At 36.5% G+C, this 17388-nt stretch overlaps 6 protein-coding genes across 6 annotated transcripts; 4 read left to right on the top strand and 2 right to left on the bottom strand.

Annotated features, from left to right (window-relative positions):
• Positions 1-1414: 1414 nt before the first annotated feature.
• REH1 (Reh1p) lies at positions 1415-2674 on the top strand (the record flags this gene model as incomplete). Its single annotated transcript, XM_003678412.1, has 1 exon — positions 1415-2674. The coding sequence occupies one exon, from the start codon at positions 1415-1417 to the stop codon at positions 2672-2674; it is 1260 nt and encodes a 419-aa protein (XP_003678460.1).
• An 88-nt stretch (positions 2675-2762) lies between these two features.
• VAC14 (Vac14p) lies at positions 2763-5285 on the bottom strand (the record flags this gene model as incomplete). The annotated part of the gene is made up of 1 exon (XM_003678411.1): positions 2763-5285. One exon carries the CDS (start codon positions 5283-5285, stop codon positions 2763-2765), a length of 2523 nt encoding a protein of 840 aa, XP_003678459.1.
• Positions 5286-5719: 434 nt separating this feature from the next.
• SWC7 (Swc7p) lies at positions 5720-6100 on the top strand (the record flags this gene model as incomplete). The annotated part of the gene is made up of 1 exon (XM_003678410.1): positions 5720-6100. The coding sequence occupies one exon, from the start codon at positions 5720-5722 to the stop codon at positions 6098-6100; it is 381 nt and encodes a 126-aa protein (XP_003678458.1).
• A 225-nt stretch (positions 6101-6325) lies between these two features.
• IKI3 (Elongator subunit IKI3) lies at positions 6326-10327 on the top strand (the record flags this gene model as incomplete). The annotated part of the gene is made up of 1 exon (XM_003678409.1): positions 6326-10327. The coding sequence occupies one exon, from the start codon at positions 6326-6328 to the stop codon at positions 10325-10327; it is 4002 nt and encodes a 1333-aa protein (XP_003678457.1).
• A 198-nt stretch (positions 10328-10525) lies between these two features.
• On the bottom strand, positions 10526-13816 carry SMC6 (DNA repair protein SMC6; the record flags this gene model as incomplete). The annotated part of the gene is made up of 1 exon (XM_003678408.1): positions 10526-13816. One exon carries the CDS (start codon positions 13814-13816, stop codon positions 10526-10528), a length of 3291 nt encoding a protein of 1096 aa, XP_003678456.1.
• A 741-nt stretch (positions 13817-14557) lies between these two features.
• Positions 14558-17377, top strand: NAM2 (leucine--tRNA ligase NAM2; the record flags this gene model as incomplete). The annotated part of the gene is made up of 1 exon (XM_003678407.1): positions 14558-17377. The coding sequence occupies one exon, from the start codon at positions 14558-14560 to the stop codon at positions 17375-17377; it is 2820 nt and encodes a 939-aa protein (XP_003678455.1).
• Positions 17378-17388: the final 11 nt, after the last annotated feature.

Below are 17388 nucleotides of genomic sequence, written 5' to 3'. Positions count from 1 at the left end.
TTTATATATCGTTGACCTTTTTCCATTTTCTCTGGCGACGTCTCAGAGTTTTTGCGTAGGGTATGAACTCCGAAAAAATTGTGTCAGAAATTCTTTGGGATGCTTTCCTCGAAGAAGAGTTAGAAAATATAGTTGTAAAAGGTAACAACTAGTCAAAAATGAGAAAAAAGAAGTTTCTTGTTGGAAAGTAAACAGGGAAGGTTGTTTAAGGGGGTATCTAATTTTGTAATGACTTGCTATCGACTTTCAACGAGCATTTAAATGAATTAACAAAGTAAACATACAAAATTGAGCTGACCTAATAAACATCGGACGTATACTAAAAGCTGATACTCTTTAAATGCTCTATAACAAGTTTTTATTTTTTCAGATGATTATCTGCATAAACCAAGCCATCCTCCCTTCCCTACTCATCAAAGTTTTTATTGAGTCTGCATGATAAGGGACCATATTAGCACACATTCTTAGGAAGTGGTGTGTCCCAACACCGACCTACTTATTTTCCACCATTTACAGGAAGGTTGAAGAGGCAAATATACCAACTCCTTTCTTTGAGCATTGTTTCATGACGTTGATTTAAATCTTCTATTTGAACATGCGGGTTTACCCTCAGAAGGTCAAGGAGGAGACTTGGCGGCTAAATAATAATTAAACCTTAAACTAGGTAAAACAGTTTTTAAATGATGAAGAAGTTGAAGTGGTAAAGAGTCGTTCTTATTATTTGTTTGACTTTGCAGGAAGTTGAATATTAAATCCAAACATAAACAAACTGAAAGTGATCTTTGGTAAGTGACGCTTAACCTAAACTTGATATAGATTATATAAGTAAACAAGAAATTGGATGAATTGTAAGTAAAAACATATCAACAACGTTAGGGTGTGTATCAGTGGGATGCCGTATCGTGCTTCTGCTTTTGTGTTTGATCAAGATGATGCCAATTTTCTTTACTTCGTTGAAGACGAATACTGTCTAATGGTTATTCTTGGGCTTGTTTAAAATAATTCAATTCATTTTAAAAATGCATACTCAATGTCTTTCTTAATATTTCACCCTTTGGTATTTTGAACTACTTGTTAAAAAACTACTAGAGCCGAAGGAGAGACATTGATTATTTTCAACTGTAAAGAGGTACTCAAGCTTGGTTAAAAATTTGTCAATTTTCAGAGAAATACTTCCTAGTAGCTGGTACGTAAAATAACCTTGACAACGAAAGATAATTTGTCATTTGTATAATAACAATGATTTCTGTAACGTTTAGTTAGTACGTTTTTTCAATTATTGAAAAAAACTAGGAGGGTAACGAAAATTTGAAATGAGGAGGTGAAAACTCATCGAAGAAATAACACTTCTAATATTTTATTATACATAGAACAAAAGGCAGTTAGACCAATCAAGTTAAGAAATACTAGAGTAATGAGTACCCCGATCTTTACATGCAACTCCTGTGTTATCCAATTCAAATCCAGTGATTTGCAACGTTATCACATGAAAACAGAATGGCATAGGTACAATTTGAAAAGAAGAGTCGCACAGTTACCACCCATTCCTGCTGATCAATTCGCAGAAAAGCTACAACTATCTGAGCAGACTCAAAGTTTAATTGATGAATTTGGCTTCCCCGTCTTGAAACCTGTATCTCAACATAACCGCCATGCTATCGACAAGAGGAAACCTCATCGCAAGCACAGCCGTGAGGTGAAACCAAACGAGAAAGAGGTCGTTGAAGAGGATGTGCAAATTGGACACTCGTTAGCTAAAGTCGTCTCGGCTGCTGAATCTATCGAGTCGCACTTTTCCAAATTATCTGTGAATACAGAAAACACCAATACCACAGATTTTGGGGAAGACACTGTTTCTGAATATGGATTCACCAGTGATTCAAACTACGATTATAATTCAAGTGAACATGAGGATGACCTCCATTCGGATCAACTCTCGGTCCATGATAAATACCATGTGACTGATTGTATATATTGTGGTGTGAAGAATAAAGAAATTGAAAGAAACGTTAAACATATGTTCCATAAACATGGTCTATATATCCCTGAGAGAAGTTATTTGGTAGATTTGAAAGGATTATTGAATTTCCTAATCGAGATAATTATAATAGAAAAAACATGTCTATGTTGTAACTTCCAAGGTTCCACTTTGGAAAGTATCAGAGATCACATGCGTTCTAAACGTCATTGTAGAATGCCATATGAAACTAAAGAGGAAAGACAATTATTTGCCCCATTCTATGACTTCAGTTCTCTTGAAGAGGAAGAAAAAGAAGAAACTGGAAAGACTTCCGCTAAACCAAATAGTAAACAAATTCATTTCAATGAAGCAGAGAAGGAAATTCCAGAGGAAGACATTAACTCTAATTATACCACTGTCTCGGTTGATGAGACTGGGCTTGAGATGATTTTACCAACTGGTGCCAGATTAGGACACAGAGCAGGACAAAGATATTACAGACAAAACATACCTGTGTCCTCTCAAGGATCAGAAAGCAGAAACACAGTCACTGCAGCTGATAGAAGAATGATTAGCGGTGTAACTGAAAAACAATACAAGAAGGGCTTGAAGAAAATGCAACAATTAGAAAAAAGAGCAATTGATGAACAATTCCGCCGTGATGTTAAGAGACTGAACTTCCAAACATATTACAGAGACGAATTATTACAATGATTTTATATTCCTTGCATATACGATAATAATAATTTAATACCTCTTTTTTTTAGATCTATGTTTCTATATATAATCATGTATCTTATATCTATCTTTCCTGACTTGCCGTGGTCTTAAATGTACCAGTATTTATTGATCTAGTACTACCTCTGGCAGATGGTGTAGGTTGGTATATGACAGAGCTATTATCAATCGGTTGAACACCAGCTTCATCAGCATGAATGCTACCGCCCATACTTGGTGTCAGAACTTTAGCTGCCACTGAAGAGGCAAACGATCGATCTTCAGGAACGTCCATAAATGTGCCCAATAGTGGCAAGTCAGGTTCTTTGGAAGACACAGGATTTTCCAAATATGCTTGCTCTTTCTCTACTGTGTTATTAAAATGATCTAGTAATTCTTGGTAATAAAGCTTATTTTGACTGACACTACGTTGTGATATATCAGAAATGTTTGAACCATTTATTCCAACAGATGATGACGACGAGTTCCTAGTCTTCGTCATACCCAAGTTAGGATACGGTTGGGATATCCAAATGTTTGCACTGCTTAGTCTTCTGTTCAAAATTTCAAAAGCCTTTGTCTGCGGAAGAATCATCAAAATGGCATATAGACATTTATACAAATATGGGTACTTCTGTTGTTCTAATAATTGTAATCTCATTCTCGTAAAGACGGGAGATTCAAAAAGTTGCACTAGGATATCTAATTGGACCAAATCGCTAACTTTTATCTCATAATTGGCATAATTTTGCAGCACAGAATAGGCCAATTCATAACTTTCCGACACAAGACATAATGATATAAGGGAAACAGAGTTATGACACCATGATTTGAATAGAATATTAAACAATATTCTATCATCGCCAGATCGTAATTTGTTTCTCAAATAATGCATTTCTGGAGAGGTAATTAAAATATTACTCAATATTTGAATCATCATCCTAACGAATATAAGATCATCGCACGAATTTAGTAATGATGAAATGGTACGGTAAACACGTTCAGGTGACAGTTTCACACATATCTGCCCGATGATATAATTTGCTCTTGTCTTCAAAAGTTTCGAGTCTCTTTTCAAAAGATTCAAGAAATCCTGTAAAAATTTCTTTAAATAATCGTCATTGGAATCCGAACACAGGTTTTTCAATAAATCAAGGGCTTTTTCAATTAATCTAGTGTCTTGATGAGATAATGATTTCAAGAGGGTTAAGAACAAACTATCATTATGTTCTAGGATCTGATTAGGCGCCTTTTGATATATTAAAGATAACCAGTCTAAATATGCAACTTTCGCCTCCACTTGGCCATCAAAAAATTGTAACGTAAGATTATTGAGGATGGAGCCATATGCAATATTGCTCTTATCACTTTCAGCCTGGTCAAGGTTACTACATAGTGAAAGTAATTTCCCATTAAAACTATGCGCTAATTCATTAACATGAGGATCTGAATCACTTAACAACTTTAATAACACTGAAAGAATATTTGAGAAAAAGGGAATGAAATCAATAGCAGAAATTGATAGGATAGTATCCATCCAACGTAATGCAATTAATTGAATTTCAGTCTCGGAAGAAGCCAAATTATTAACTAAGATGGCGATTATTTCAGGAAAATTCAAATGAATGTCTTGCCCAGGAATGTACTCCTCACCGTCACGAAGTGAATCTAATTCAAGATGTTCAATATCGTTGAGTTCATCATGTGACTCCTCTTGAATCACAGAAGAGTCCTTGACAAGAGATGTGCTATTTTTCTCGGATACATTACTATCATTTGAAGATAATTCTTCAAGGGCGTTTAATAATGATTTTTTCTTCTCTGCAATTAAGGCCCCATCATTTTTCTTATTAATGGGAGGTAATTTTTCCAGTTTCTTTTCTAATAATGCTTTTGTTGTTTCCAGTTGTCGTTGTCTTGTACTCAATTGTAACTGTGATATCTGTTCCACTTCATGAAGCAAGATATCCATTAATGCATGCGTCATTGTTCTTACATCCTTATGAGAATCGCCCAGAAATGTAAATAATCCACCCAGAAATGATGGAAGATAAGCCATTAACTCTAATCCTGGTGTATTAAGAAGAACGTTTAACCATTGGATTAAGAACACTCTCGTATCTGGGTTAATTGCATATATTCTTTCTGATAACAGTGGGATAAACTTTGGTAAGGAAAACGCCAGGTTATCATCTTGTTTATATTGATTTTGGTAAACATTACCCGATAATGGATCCATATTTATCACTGGAGGAATGTCTCTTGGATTATTGTTCACTATACTGACATAATTAGATGCCCTTTCGGCCACAATATCTTTGATTAATCTATCCAATAATTCAGCTGCACCTCTGACAGAATTTTCAGTGTCTGCACTTATCTTACAAAGGACGTCAAATATTTCATTAAAGTATACTAAAATTTCACCTTTGGCAATCTTGGCAATATTGTATAAACTTTCACAAGCATAGAATCTAACTTGATCATTCTGATCTCCAAAACATGCTAATACAGGAGGTAAGATGGTTCTCAAATACCTACCCACATCATTGACACCCAAAGCAATGGCAGTAGCTGCCAAACCCATAAGACCCGCATTTCTCGCCATAGGTTGGTGCAAAGCGTAGGCATAGTCCCTACATAGTTCCTCTACTATCTTATCTATCTTGTCATAATCACCGTCAATGACACACTGTTTGACAGATTTTTCCAGTTCCAAGGCAGTAGCCTTCCTCTTCTCATATAATTTATCGCTCAGACCCTTTGCAATTGATTTATCTGAATAAATAGGCAGTGGATTTACATGTTAGTACATTATTTGTTTCTCCGGGATACTATCAGAGTTAAATACATACCCATATCGGCAGCTTGGTTCAGTATCTTTTAAGTCGCCGATCTGTTTTATCAGTCAATCAGTTTTGTTGACGTCTTCAACAATTAAAGAAACGCGCTACAATACATTTGAGCAATGAACTACATAACGTTACTCTACAAGCACACAACCACTAAAAGGGTAAACGCAAAGGATAATTAGTATACAGAATGGAACAGTATCCAGCAAACGTTCCGCTTCTACTCTTACAGATTATTCTGCAAAGACAACAAGTACTCGCGCATAAGGATAAGAACTTGCACATGGAAACGTTAATAAAGGATCCAATCATAGACGATGAGATCCTCAATCAATTCATCTCGCATAAGTTAATTAAGATATACACACCGGATCTTTCTCATATGACCAAACGGTCCCTGAAGACAATGGTTAACGAATTATTTGTGGAAGGACTAAGCACTAGCCAGGATCCCGTGACCATCGTTACGCTAGCCAATTATTATTATGAAAGGCGAGTGAAAGAGCTAGAAACAGAACTAATACCCCAACTGAAGAGCCAATTACAAGCCCAATTGCAGGATGAGCGCTGATATTAGCCTTATTGCAAGTAAATATGACACTTTGTATGCAGCCGTGCGAAGTGATATTTCATTCCAACTTTTTTTTTTAATTTCCAGATTAATAAGGAAAGTCGATGAATGGCATTGAAATTTGAGATTCATAGGATTACAATTTCGTTTTGCTTTGGACTGATCCCGAATTAGAAGCATTTACCTTGGTTCATTGCAAACTATCCCTCACGGTCTACTGCCATTATGCGTAACTTAATTACATTGAATAAGGGACGATTGAGACCCGTAGCCACAACGGCCATCGAAGATGATTCTCAACAATCATTTCAACTATTAGATAGTTCTTTTGACACCATATCCGACAGCATAACATGTGTTCTTGGAAATTTGGAGATGGGTCTTATTGAAGTGCAAAGATTTATGAAAAATGGGGAAAAAAATGTTCTAGCATCATTCAATATTGAAACTTTTAATGATAAACTACTGAACTTTATGCATTTCGCTGATATTAATCAACTAGTGTTCATATTCCAACAGGGGGACATCGTTACCGCGACATATGACTCTGTGACGTACGATCCCGAAAGTACTATAGTGGAAATCGTGGGGTCCATAGATAATGGAATTGATGCTGCTGAATGGTCATATGATGAAGAAACATTAGCTTTGGTGACGAGAGATCGTAACATGGTTTTATTAAGTAAGTTGTATGAACCAATTTCCGAATATCATTTAGAAACTGACGATCTCAAAATATCTAAACATGTCACAGTTGGTTGGGGTAAGAAGGAAACACAGTTTAGAGGGAAGGGGACTCGTGCTATGGAAAGAGAAGCTCTAACGAGTTTGAAAGCTTCTGGTCTTGTTGGGAATCAATTGAGAGACCCTACAATGCCCTATATGGTCGACACTGGGGCCATCACTTCAATGGATACACATGAAGTCACCATCTCATGGAGAGGTGATTGTGAATATTTCGTCATTTCAACCATTGAGACTGTAGTGGACCCTGATGATGAAACTAATAATATAGAGAGAAGAGCTCTTCGAGTTTTCGCTCGTGATGGTAAACTAGATAGTGCCTCAGAACCTGTTACTGGTATGGAACAGAACGTTAGTTGGAAACCTCAAGGTTCGTTGATTGCTTCTGTTCAACGTAAGACCTTTTTGGCTGATGAAAATTCCTTAGATTTGATATTTTTTGAGAGAAATGGGTTAAGACACGGTGAATTTAATACAAGACTATCTCTCGATGAACAAGTTAAGAGTCTGTGTTGGAATTCCAATTCTGAAATTCTTGCTATCGTTCTGAATAACAGCATACAACTATGGACTGTGAAGAATTATCATTGGTACTTAAAGCAGGAAGTATATTCTCAGGACATCCAATTCGTTAAATGGCATCCTGAAAAGGACTTCACTTTGATGTACGGTAATGATAACTTCGTAAACATTGTTGATTTCGCTTATAAGATGACACAAGGCCCAACCTTAGAACCCTTCGATAATGGGACTTCTTTAGTCATTGACGGTACTACAGTTAACATTACACCATTAGGTTTGGCCAATGTTCCTCCACCAATGTCTCTGAGGGATTTTGAAGCTCCTGACAATGTCATCGATTGTGCATCTAATTTAGCTAGTGAAGTATTTGTGGCGTTGAACAGGGATTCTCTAATTTTTGCCAATGTTCCCAGCTTGGATGCTTTAAAAAAGGGCAAACATCCAAATGTGGTCTCTGAATTCCCCAAGAGTAGTTTTGCCACTGAAGTTGATTCGTTACGTCAAGTTGCATTTATGAACGATTCGATTGTGGGTGTTTTATTGGATACGGATAATTTTTCTCGTATTGCTCTAATCGATGTCCAAGATGTGAGTCAACCAGCAGTTTTGAACATTGTAGAAATATATGATAAGATCATTCTTCTAAGAACAGATTTCAATTATAATCGTCTAGTGTATGAAACTCGTGACGGTTCCATCTACGAATTAGATGCTGAAGGCCAGTTAAAACAAATAACCCAATTCCCACAATTAGTATATGATTTCAGGGTCAAAAGAGTTCATAATCAACCATCAAGCACTGAAGAGCAATGGGAAGGTGAAAGTTCCGAACTTGTTGCGTTTGGTATTACAAATAACGGTAAGTTATTTGCCAATCAAGTTCAATTAACCTCCGCTGTGACATCATTGGAAATTACTGATAGTCTTCTATTATTCACTACCGCTCAACATAATTTACAATTTGTGCATTTGAATTCCACTCACTTCGAACCACTTCCTGTCGTAGAAGCCGATGTTGAAGATGAAAGAGTTCGTGCAATTGAAAGGGGTTCGGTATTGGTCTCAGTAATGCCTTCGAAAGGTGCCGTCGTATTGCAAGCACCTCGTGGTAATTTGGAAACGATCTATCCAAGAATTATGGTACTATCGGAAGTTCGTAAGAATATTTTGGCCAAACAGTACAGGGAGGCATTTGTGCACTGTAGAACCCACAGAATCAATTTGGATATTCTTCATGACTATGCACCTGAATTGTTTTTTGACAATTTAGAATTATTTATTAATCAAATTGATAAGGTCGACTATTTGAACTTATTTATCTCTTGCCTCACTGAAGAAGACGTAACAAAAACCAAATACAAGGAAACCATAAACGTAGGTATCTCAAATTCATTTAAGGTGGCCGATGCTCCATTAACGGAAATGCAAGAATACATGAAGAAGAAAATGTTTGACCCAACAACTTCAAAAGTCAACAAAATTTGCGAAGCTATACTAGATATCTTATTAAGCAAGGAAGGGTACAAAAAGAAATATATTCAATCAATTATTACAGCATATGCCACTCAAAAGCCACAAAATCTAGAAAAGGCTTTAACTCTCATTGGCTCCATCGAAGACAAAGAAGAAAAGGATTCATGTGTTACCTATCTCTGTTTCCTACAGGACGTCAATTTGGTATACAAGGTCTCTTTATCCTTGTATGATATCAAGTTAGCATTATTAGTGGCTCAAAAATCACAAATGGACCCTCGTGAATATTTGCCGTTCTTACAAAACTTGCAAGACAATGAGCCTTTACGTCGCCAATTCTTGATTGATGATTATTTGAAAAAATATGAGAATGCCCTAGATCATTTAATGGAACTTGAAAAATCCAATGAAGGTGTTTCTGATGAATTTCTCGAATACGTTCAAACCCACGAACTATACAAGCATGCCCTATCGTTATATAGATATGATGCTAAGAAACAAAACGTTGTCTATGGAATTTTTGCAAAATATCTTTCATCAAGACAAGATTATGTGGAAGCCGGTATTATATATGAAATGTTACATGAATTCAAAGATGCTATGGATGCGTATGTTCTTGGAAAGAAGTGGCGCGAGGCTTTGTATATTGCCAGTGAGAGATTTCCAGCTGAAGTCAAAACAGTCGCTGAAGACTTAGTCTCCTCATTGACTTTTGATCATAGGTACGTGGATGCTGCCAAAATTGAATTAGATTTCCTAAACAACGCAGAAGAGGCCATGACACTATACTGTAAGGCATATCAATATGATACAGCATCTCTCATCGCAACATCTAATAAGATGCCACAATTAATCGAAAAAGTTGTAGACCCTGGATTAGGGGAAGGATTTGGTGTGATCGCCGAATTACTAGCTGATTGTAAAGGACAAGTTAATTCTCAATTAAAGAGATTAAGAGAGTTACGTACAAAGAAAGAAGAGGACCCATACGCATTTTACGGACAGGAAACCGAACAAGCAGACGATGTGTCAATTGCACCATCGGAAACATCGACAAAAGAGTCATTTTTCACAAGATATACTGGTAAGACAAGTGGTACCGCAAAAACAGGTGCGTCGAGGCGTACTGCAAAGAATAGACGTCGTGAAGAGCGTAAGAGAGCCCGTGGTAAGAAGGGTACCATTTATGAAGAAGAGTACCTTGTTCAATCTATTGGTAGATTACTTGAAAGATTAATTCAAACTAAACCGGATGCTGTTAGTTTGATTGAAGGTCTCTGTAGACGTTGTATGAGGGAACAAGCGTATCAAATACAGAAGCATTTTGTCGATGTGTTGGAATTGCTGAAGGATAATGTTAAGGAAATATATTCTATCAGTGAAAAAGACAGAGAAAGAATAGACGAAAATGGTGAAGTTTACTATTTACCCGAAATTCCTATCCCCAAAATTCCTGATTTCTCTGTAAACAAGATCGTTGACTTCTGAGTGAAATCATTATTCCAACCCTCCCATTAACTACTAATTAGCTAATACTATATAAGTATATCGACAAAGGGTATTTGAACATTATTAAGAATTTCATTGTTGAAAATAAAGTTTATAAAATATACTACATCATCGGTAGTTATAATCATTATGTGCAAACTATAACTCTCTATTTCATAAGATCTAATTGACAGTTGCTTACCGACTTCCACCTTCATAGAAATTAGAATTATTTTGTCGTTGTGGATCTCTCATCCTGTGAATATTAACACCAGTACTATCAATATCAGCAATTTTACCTATATCCTGTGGTGTGATAATAATTGTCTGTGTTCTGGCCAGATCCTTTAATTTTTTAACGACCAACGTCGTACCAATTCTCCTATTGACTTGGTCCATGAAGACATCGAATTCATCCAGGGCAATAATTCTCGAACGCATGGGTTTCCAAGTGGCAAGCAAAAGTGCCAATTGAGAAAATGATTTTTCACCCCCTGACAGGGTATCAACGTTTCTAGGTTTCTCATCGTTTGCCGTTAGGACAAACATATTTAGAGTACGTTTTGAATCATCAAAAACTAGATTACCACTAAATTTTCTAACCTTTAAAGACGCTCTAAAATCCATATCTGCTTCAAAACAGGTAATTTTAGAAATTGTCCCTAAGTTCAGTTCACGTGTCTTAATGGATTCCTTCAATGATTCTAGAGCCTTCTCAACTTCAACGAATTTCGTTTGCCCATCCTTATACTTTGTCCTACTTTTTTCATATAGATCCAGGACCTTTTCTTGCGGCAGTCCCAGACTTTGCTCAGCTCTTTGAATTTTTCTTGAAATGACTTCTAATTGGTGTTTAATCTCTTCCTGACTATCTGGAAGGTCGACGGACTCTAATTGGTCTTTTGAACAAAACTCAACCGCATTTTCTACTTGTTTTCTAATACCTTCATCCAGCGTCGCAATATTTAGTTCAAATTTCTTGATGGTTTTGTTATATTCGTTTTTCTTATTTTCATAATATTCAATATCATCCTTACTCTTTTCAATTCTAGCAGAACGGCTACTATAATCATCCCTCAGTTGTTGTAATTCAGCTTGAGCGGCGGCATATGCAGCCTTAGTTGTATCATACATTTGCTTAATAGGCTGCGTCTTTTGAATAATTTTTTCAATTGTGATTTCAAGTTCATCAATCGCAGTTTGATAACCGGCAATAGCTTGTTCTTGGTTTCTACGTTCAGCAATCTTAGAGTTTAAGACCCCTGTATCAACAACTTTCCCAATGTTATACTTTAGTTCCGTAATTCGTCTATTATTCTGCTGTAGCTTTATTTTATAGTCACTTTGAGTCTTGTTTAACTCATTTAACTTTCGGCGAAACTCAATAATCTTATTTTCATAACGATCCCTAATGCGACGTGCTTCTTCGGTATCCTGTTGTAATAGTTCCTTCAAATAATCAGCATTATTACTAACCTTTAATCTGATTACATCCGGGTATTTAACGGTATCTAATCTATTACCGCCTACCAGCTGGTAACCACTACGCTGATCTCTCAAAGCAAGTGCCATAGTCACATTTCTGGGATTTACTCTCAAAAGGCTTCTTGCTTCATCCTTGTTTTCGATAAGCAATATTTTTTCTACTTTGTTCTGGTCCACAAATAAACATTCAACTTCAGGTGTAGAAAATTCTAATGCATCCATAACAGTTGGGAAATCCGAGTGTGCTTTCCCGTCCGAGAAGTCAAATGCTCTTAACTTATAAGTAATAATTGGGAAATTATAGCCAACATCACATTCTCTTGCTAGTGTTCGGATTAATTTAGAATCACGAGGATTGCTGACTACAAATGATCCTAAGGTGGATGATACTGCCCTTTGAATTGGACGAGTCCACTGTTCAAAGCCACTTTTTATAGAAATGTACATTCCCAATGGCCCTAGTGGAGGGGTTTGGAATTTCTGAATATTTTGTTGGATTGCATTCAACAAACGGTCCATATTTCTATCGAAATTTGATAAAAGATTGTTTTCACCTTGTGCGATTTTATTCAATTCTAGTTTCTTTTGTTGGATACTACGCTCTATACCCTGTAATTCCGTTTGCCGTTGACGGATGATATCTCTTTCTTCGTTTTTCATTTCATCCATACTAATCTGTAGATCGCTGAGTTCCTTTCTCAATTGATCACTTTCATGCTCTAACGATATTTGTTCTTCTCTCATCTGTTCTTTATCCCCACCCATTTCCTTCTTTAAGTCTTGTTCTAGATGCTCAATTGTTTTATCTAATGTCTTGATTCTATTTCTACATTGAGTGATATTCTGTTCAGCTTCACGTTGATTTGACTTTTCTGTTTCGAACACTTTCCTAACTTCTCTCAATGAATCTCGAGTCGCTTGATGTTCTTGATCCTTTTGGCTAACGGTAACGACTTTTTCATCAATCTCCTTTTCAATGGAAGCCCCATCGGCTGTATACCTTTCAATTTTTTCCTTCTTACTTTCAATCTTTGCCATAACTTCAGCAATCTTCGTTTGGAATGTCTTTATATTTTGCCTTAATTCCTGACACGATTGATTATTATGTTCAATATCAATCCACAGAGATTTCCCCTGCAACAGTCGTTTTTGTTCATTTAAGTCACTTGTTTCATTTAGCTCCTTAAGCAATTTTTTAGCCTCTAGATACTCATTTTGTAAAATGGCTAGATTCTGTAGGTGTAAATCCATATTTTCACTGGATGTGTCACTGATTTCTTTGGCATGAGTTAAATGTTCCCGAATCTGCTGTAATAAAGTACCCTTCCCAAAATGATTATATTTGTCCTGCGGTGTACTAGCGGTAAGAAATGATCTAGCAGCATCTTGGGATAAGAAACACATCGGATTATTTACTGGGACAGAGAAAAAGTCCACCACAGTTTGAATATCTCTCTTCTTATTACTAATCTCTACGCCTGACTCAGATTTTAAGCTGAAGGAAGGTGACCCATCCCTCCTCAAAGTTCTTTCAATTATAATCTCTTTACCATATGTTCCTTGATCGTACGCACCTTGTTTCCCGTTTTCAATTACTAAGGTAATCTTAGCGGAATAACAACCTTCCTTAATTAATTCTTTCAAAGAGTTACCTCTATTAGTGTCACTGGCTTTAGCACCGAGAGCGATAGTAATTGCAGTCAAGATGGCACTCTTACCGGATCCATTACTACCGACAATAAAATTTAGTTTTGGACCCAATTCTAGCTCAAAGTTTTCGTGGCACATGAAATTCCTCAATGAAACTTTCTTAATATACCCAGACCTAATTTCATCAACTTCTTCATCTGTTGTTGCCGTACCATCAGCGGAAAACTGAGTCATGGCGGCTAGATTATGTCTTCTTTTCTTCTTCTTCAGCTCTTGACTTGCATTCTTCTGCTCCTCCGCAAGAGACAATAAATCTTCGTCGACTTCTTCCATAGGACGTTTCAAAGTGACCATTTTCGGCAACGATGATCCCTAACGTCTTATATCCTAAGTGGTTCTTGTCCAGAAAAGATTCAGTGAATCCATTTTTATTGATCGATTTCCAAGACTATTTATTTTTTACTTGATGCGACACGACGCGTAAACGTAAAGTCACTAAGAATTTCAGATATACACTATTTCAGACATTTTATTTGCCATATTCAAGGCTCTATTTACTTTCATGTCCAAAATAACTACAAATTCTACTTTATAACTATGTTAGGTTTTAGCCCCAAATCAAATTTGGCACTTTTTCTTGACTGCTTTGGTTGAAATCTTCAATAAAATTTTGGAAGCAGCTAGTTCTTTGAATGAAAGGTTTCTAAAATTCCCTGCATTTTGTATTTTGCCCTTTCTTGTAATTATGTTCTAGAAAGTGAGGATGACCTTAACCAAACTAGGGCTATGAGTTGGTACAAAAACAGTATGGTATTAACACTCGGAAAACTTCACCAAACGAGTATCGGAGCCAAAGTTATTTGACTACTTATTCAGTAATAAAGAAGAAATAGGGTCCAGCTGGACAGCCTTTTGGCTTGTTCTTTCAAAGAAGGAAAAGTATCTTTTCAATAATACTGACACTCGACGAAAAACAAATAACGTGAACTAGCGCCACCAAAAAAATAAGATATTTGAATTTGAATTCTACCGGATGCAAAATAACCAGCAATCTCTCGAGAGATAGGCATTGAATTCAATAATACTCAGTCAACCATGCTACCCATGAGGATTCAGCACCTCCAAAGACTGGGATGTCGAACGTTAGCAACAGAACAGTCCCAGATTTCCTTCAAGGGGAAGTCCATACAGACCTTAAGAGAGATAGGTGCTCGATGGAAGGAAAAGACTACAAATGGGGTTATGCTACCCACCCAATTTAATGAAAAGGACAGGAAGAAACGCGCTGCTGATAGAATGAAGGATTCCATGTACATTCTGTCCATGTTCCCATATCCGTCCGGCACGTTGCATATGGGTCATTTAAGGGTGTATGTTATCAGCGATTCTTTAAATAGATTCTTCAAGCAGAGAGGGTATGAGGTCATTCATCCCATGGGATGGGATGCCTTTGGATTACCTGCTGAAAATGCAGCCATTGCAAGGGGAATTAATCCGGCAGATTGGACAAAGCAAAATATTGCCAAGATGAAAGAACAAATGAATAATATGTTAGCTAATTTTGACTGGGATAGAGAAGTCACCACATGTGATCCTGATTATTATAAGTTTAATCAATGGATTTTCTTGAAACTATATGAAAATGGACTCGCTTACCAAAAGGAGGCCGAAATAAATTGGGACCCTGTGGATAAAACAGTGTTGGCTAATGAACAAGTGGATAGTAATGGAATATCATGGAGATCTGGTGCTAAAGTGGAAAAAAGGCAATTGAAGCAATGGTTCCTGGGTATAACAAAGTTTGCCAAGGACTTAAGAAAAGATCTATACACTTTAAAAAAATGGCCAGAAAATGTTAAGACAATGCAACGGAATTGGATTGGTGAGTCCTCAGGTGCAACCCTACTTTTTGGAACTGATAATGAATTATTTAAGCATATTCAGTTATTTACAACAAGAGCAGAAACTTTATTTGCTGTTCAATTCGTTGCGCTTTCCAAGGAACATCCGATTGTGGAGCATTATGCAAAGACAGATCCCAAACTAAGAGAGTTTATCACAATAATGGATACACTTCCGGATGATTCCAAGACAGGATATTTACTTAAAGATATTAAGGCTATCAACCCATTGACTAAAAAGAAGGTCTCGATATTTGTAGCACCTTATGTCATCGGAAGCTATGGTTCTGATAATGAACCAGGTGCAGCGGTAATGGGTTGTCCTGCTCATGATGAAAGAGACTTTGCTTTCTGGCACGAAAATTCTCCCAACGAACCCATTATTTCATGTATCGACCCCTTTACTTTACTGGAAGATGATAGCATTACAGCACTTAATTCACCTCTTCCATACACTTATGATCTAGGTTCGATGTCAGAAATATGTGCTGAATATCATGGATTAGCTACTGAAGCTGCGAGAGCTTCCATTGTACAAAAACTGAGGAGTGAGAACCTTGGTCACACAACGATAAATTATAAAATAAGAGATTGGTTAATTAGTAGACAACGTTATTGGGGAACTCCTATACCAATAATTCATTGTGATCATTGTGGCCCTGTACCGGTCCCCGAGAAAGATTTACCAGTGATGTTACCTGAAGTGAAAACTATTACAGCTAAAGGAGGGAACCCATTATCACAAATTCCTGAATTTGTTAATGCTAAATGTCCTTCCTGTGGTAGCGATGCCAAGAGGGAAACCGATACAATGGATACATTCATGGACAGTTCATGGTATTTCTTCAGATATCTGGACCCCAAAAATAAGGAATTACCATTTGATCCCAAATTAGCTTCCAGAAATATCCCAGTAGATATATACATAGGTGGGGTGGAACATGCAATTCTTCATCTGTTGTATGCTAGATTTATTTCTAAATTTTTGGGATCCATTGGCATGTTCGATGGTGCAAAATTCAAATTTGAGCCATTTAAACAATTGGTTACTCAAGGTATGGTACAAGGGAAAACGTACATTAATCCAGAAAATGGTAGATTCTTGAAACCTGATGAAGTTGAATTAGATACAGCAAAGGGTCATCCAATTATCAAAGCTACTGGTCTGGCACCACAGGTCTCATATGAAAAGATGTCTAAATCTAAATATAATGGTGCAGATCCAAACCAATGTATTGCCAAACATGGTCCGGATGCTACTAGGGCCCATATCTTATTCCAAAGTCCCATAACAGATGCCTTAGCATGGGATGAGGTGAAGATAATAGGCATTGAAAGGTGGTTAATTCGTGTCATAAGGCATACAATGGTTCTTTCTAAAGAACAGAAATATGCTTTCGATTATACTACTCCCTCTGATATGACGGACCCAGAAATTGAATTTCACAACGAAATTCAAAGATTACTAAAATCCATTACTCAAGGATTTGACATATATCTCTCACTGAATACCGTAATTTCTGATTATATGAAATTTACCAATGTTTTGGAAAACGCCTATAAAAACAAAACGGTTAGGAAGGAATTACAAATGTTAAATTTACAAAAACTAATTAGTGTCATTTATCCTGTAACACCTTCGATTTCAGAGGAAGCGGCAGATATCCTCATGAAAGAGCAAAATGGATGGGAAAATTGGAACCATTATCAATGGCCTTCTGTAGAACATATTACCCAAACTAACTTTAAAAAATTCCAAATTGTTGTTGATGGTAGAGCTAAATTCTATTACACGACAGAGAAGGATTTTTTCAAGAAGGGGAGAGATCATGTCATTGAAACTCTAAAGCATACACCTGATGGCCGTAAATATTTAAGTGATAAGACAATAAAGAAGTTTGTGATGAAATTCAATATAATTAGCTTCCAATTTTACAAAGCAAAAGATTTAGTGAAATTGGAAGAAGCAAAACAAAGAAAATTAGAGAGGCAGCAAATGGGAAAGAACGTGTAAATAAAAAGAAA

Source organism: Naumovozyma castellii, chromosome 10, assembly GCF_000237345.1.
Source record: "Naumovozyma castellii chromosome 10, complete genome".
Lineage (NCBI taxonomy): Eukaryota > Fungi > Ascomycota > Saccharomycetes > Saccharomycetales > Saccharomycetaceae > Naumovozyma > Naumovozyma castellii.
Note: the sequence above shows the minus strand (reverse complement) of the source record. Positions and strands in the feature narration are given on the sequence as shown.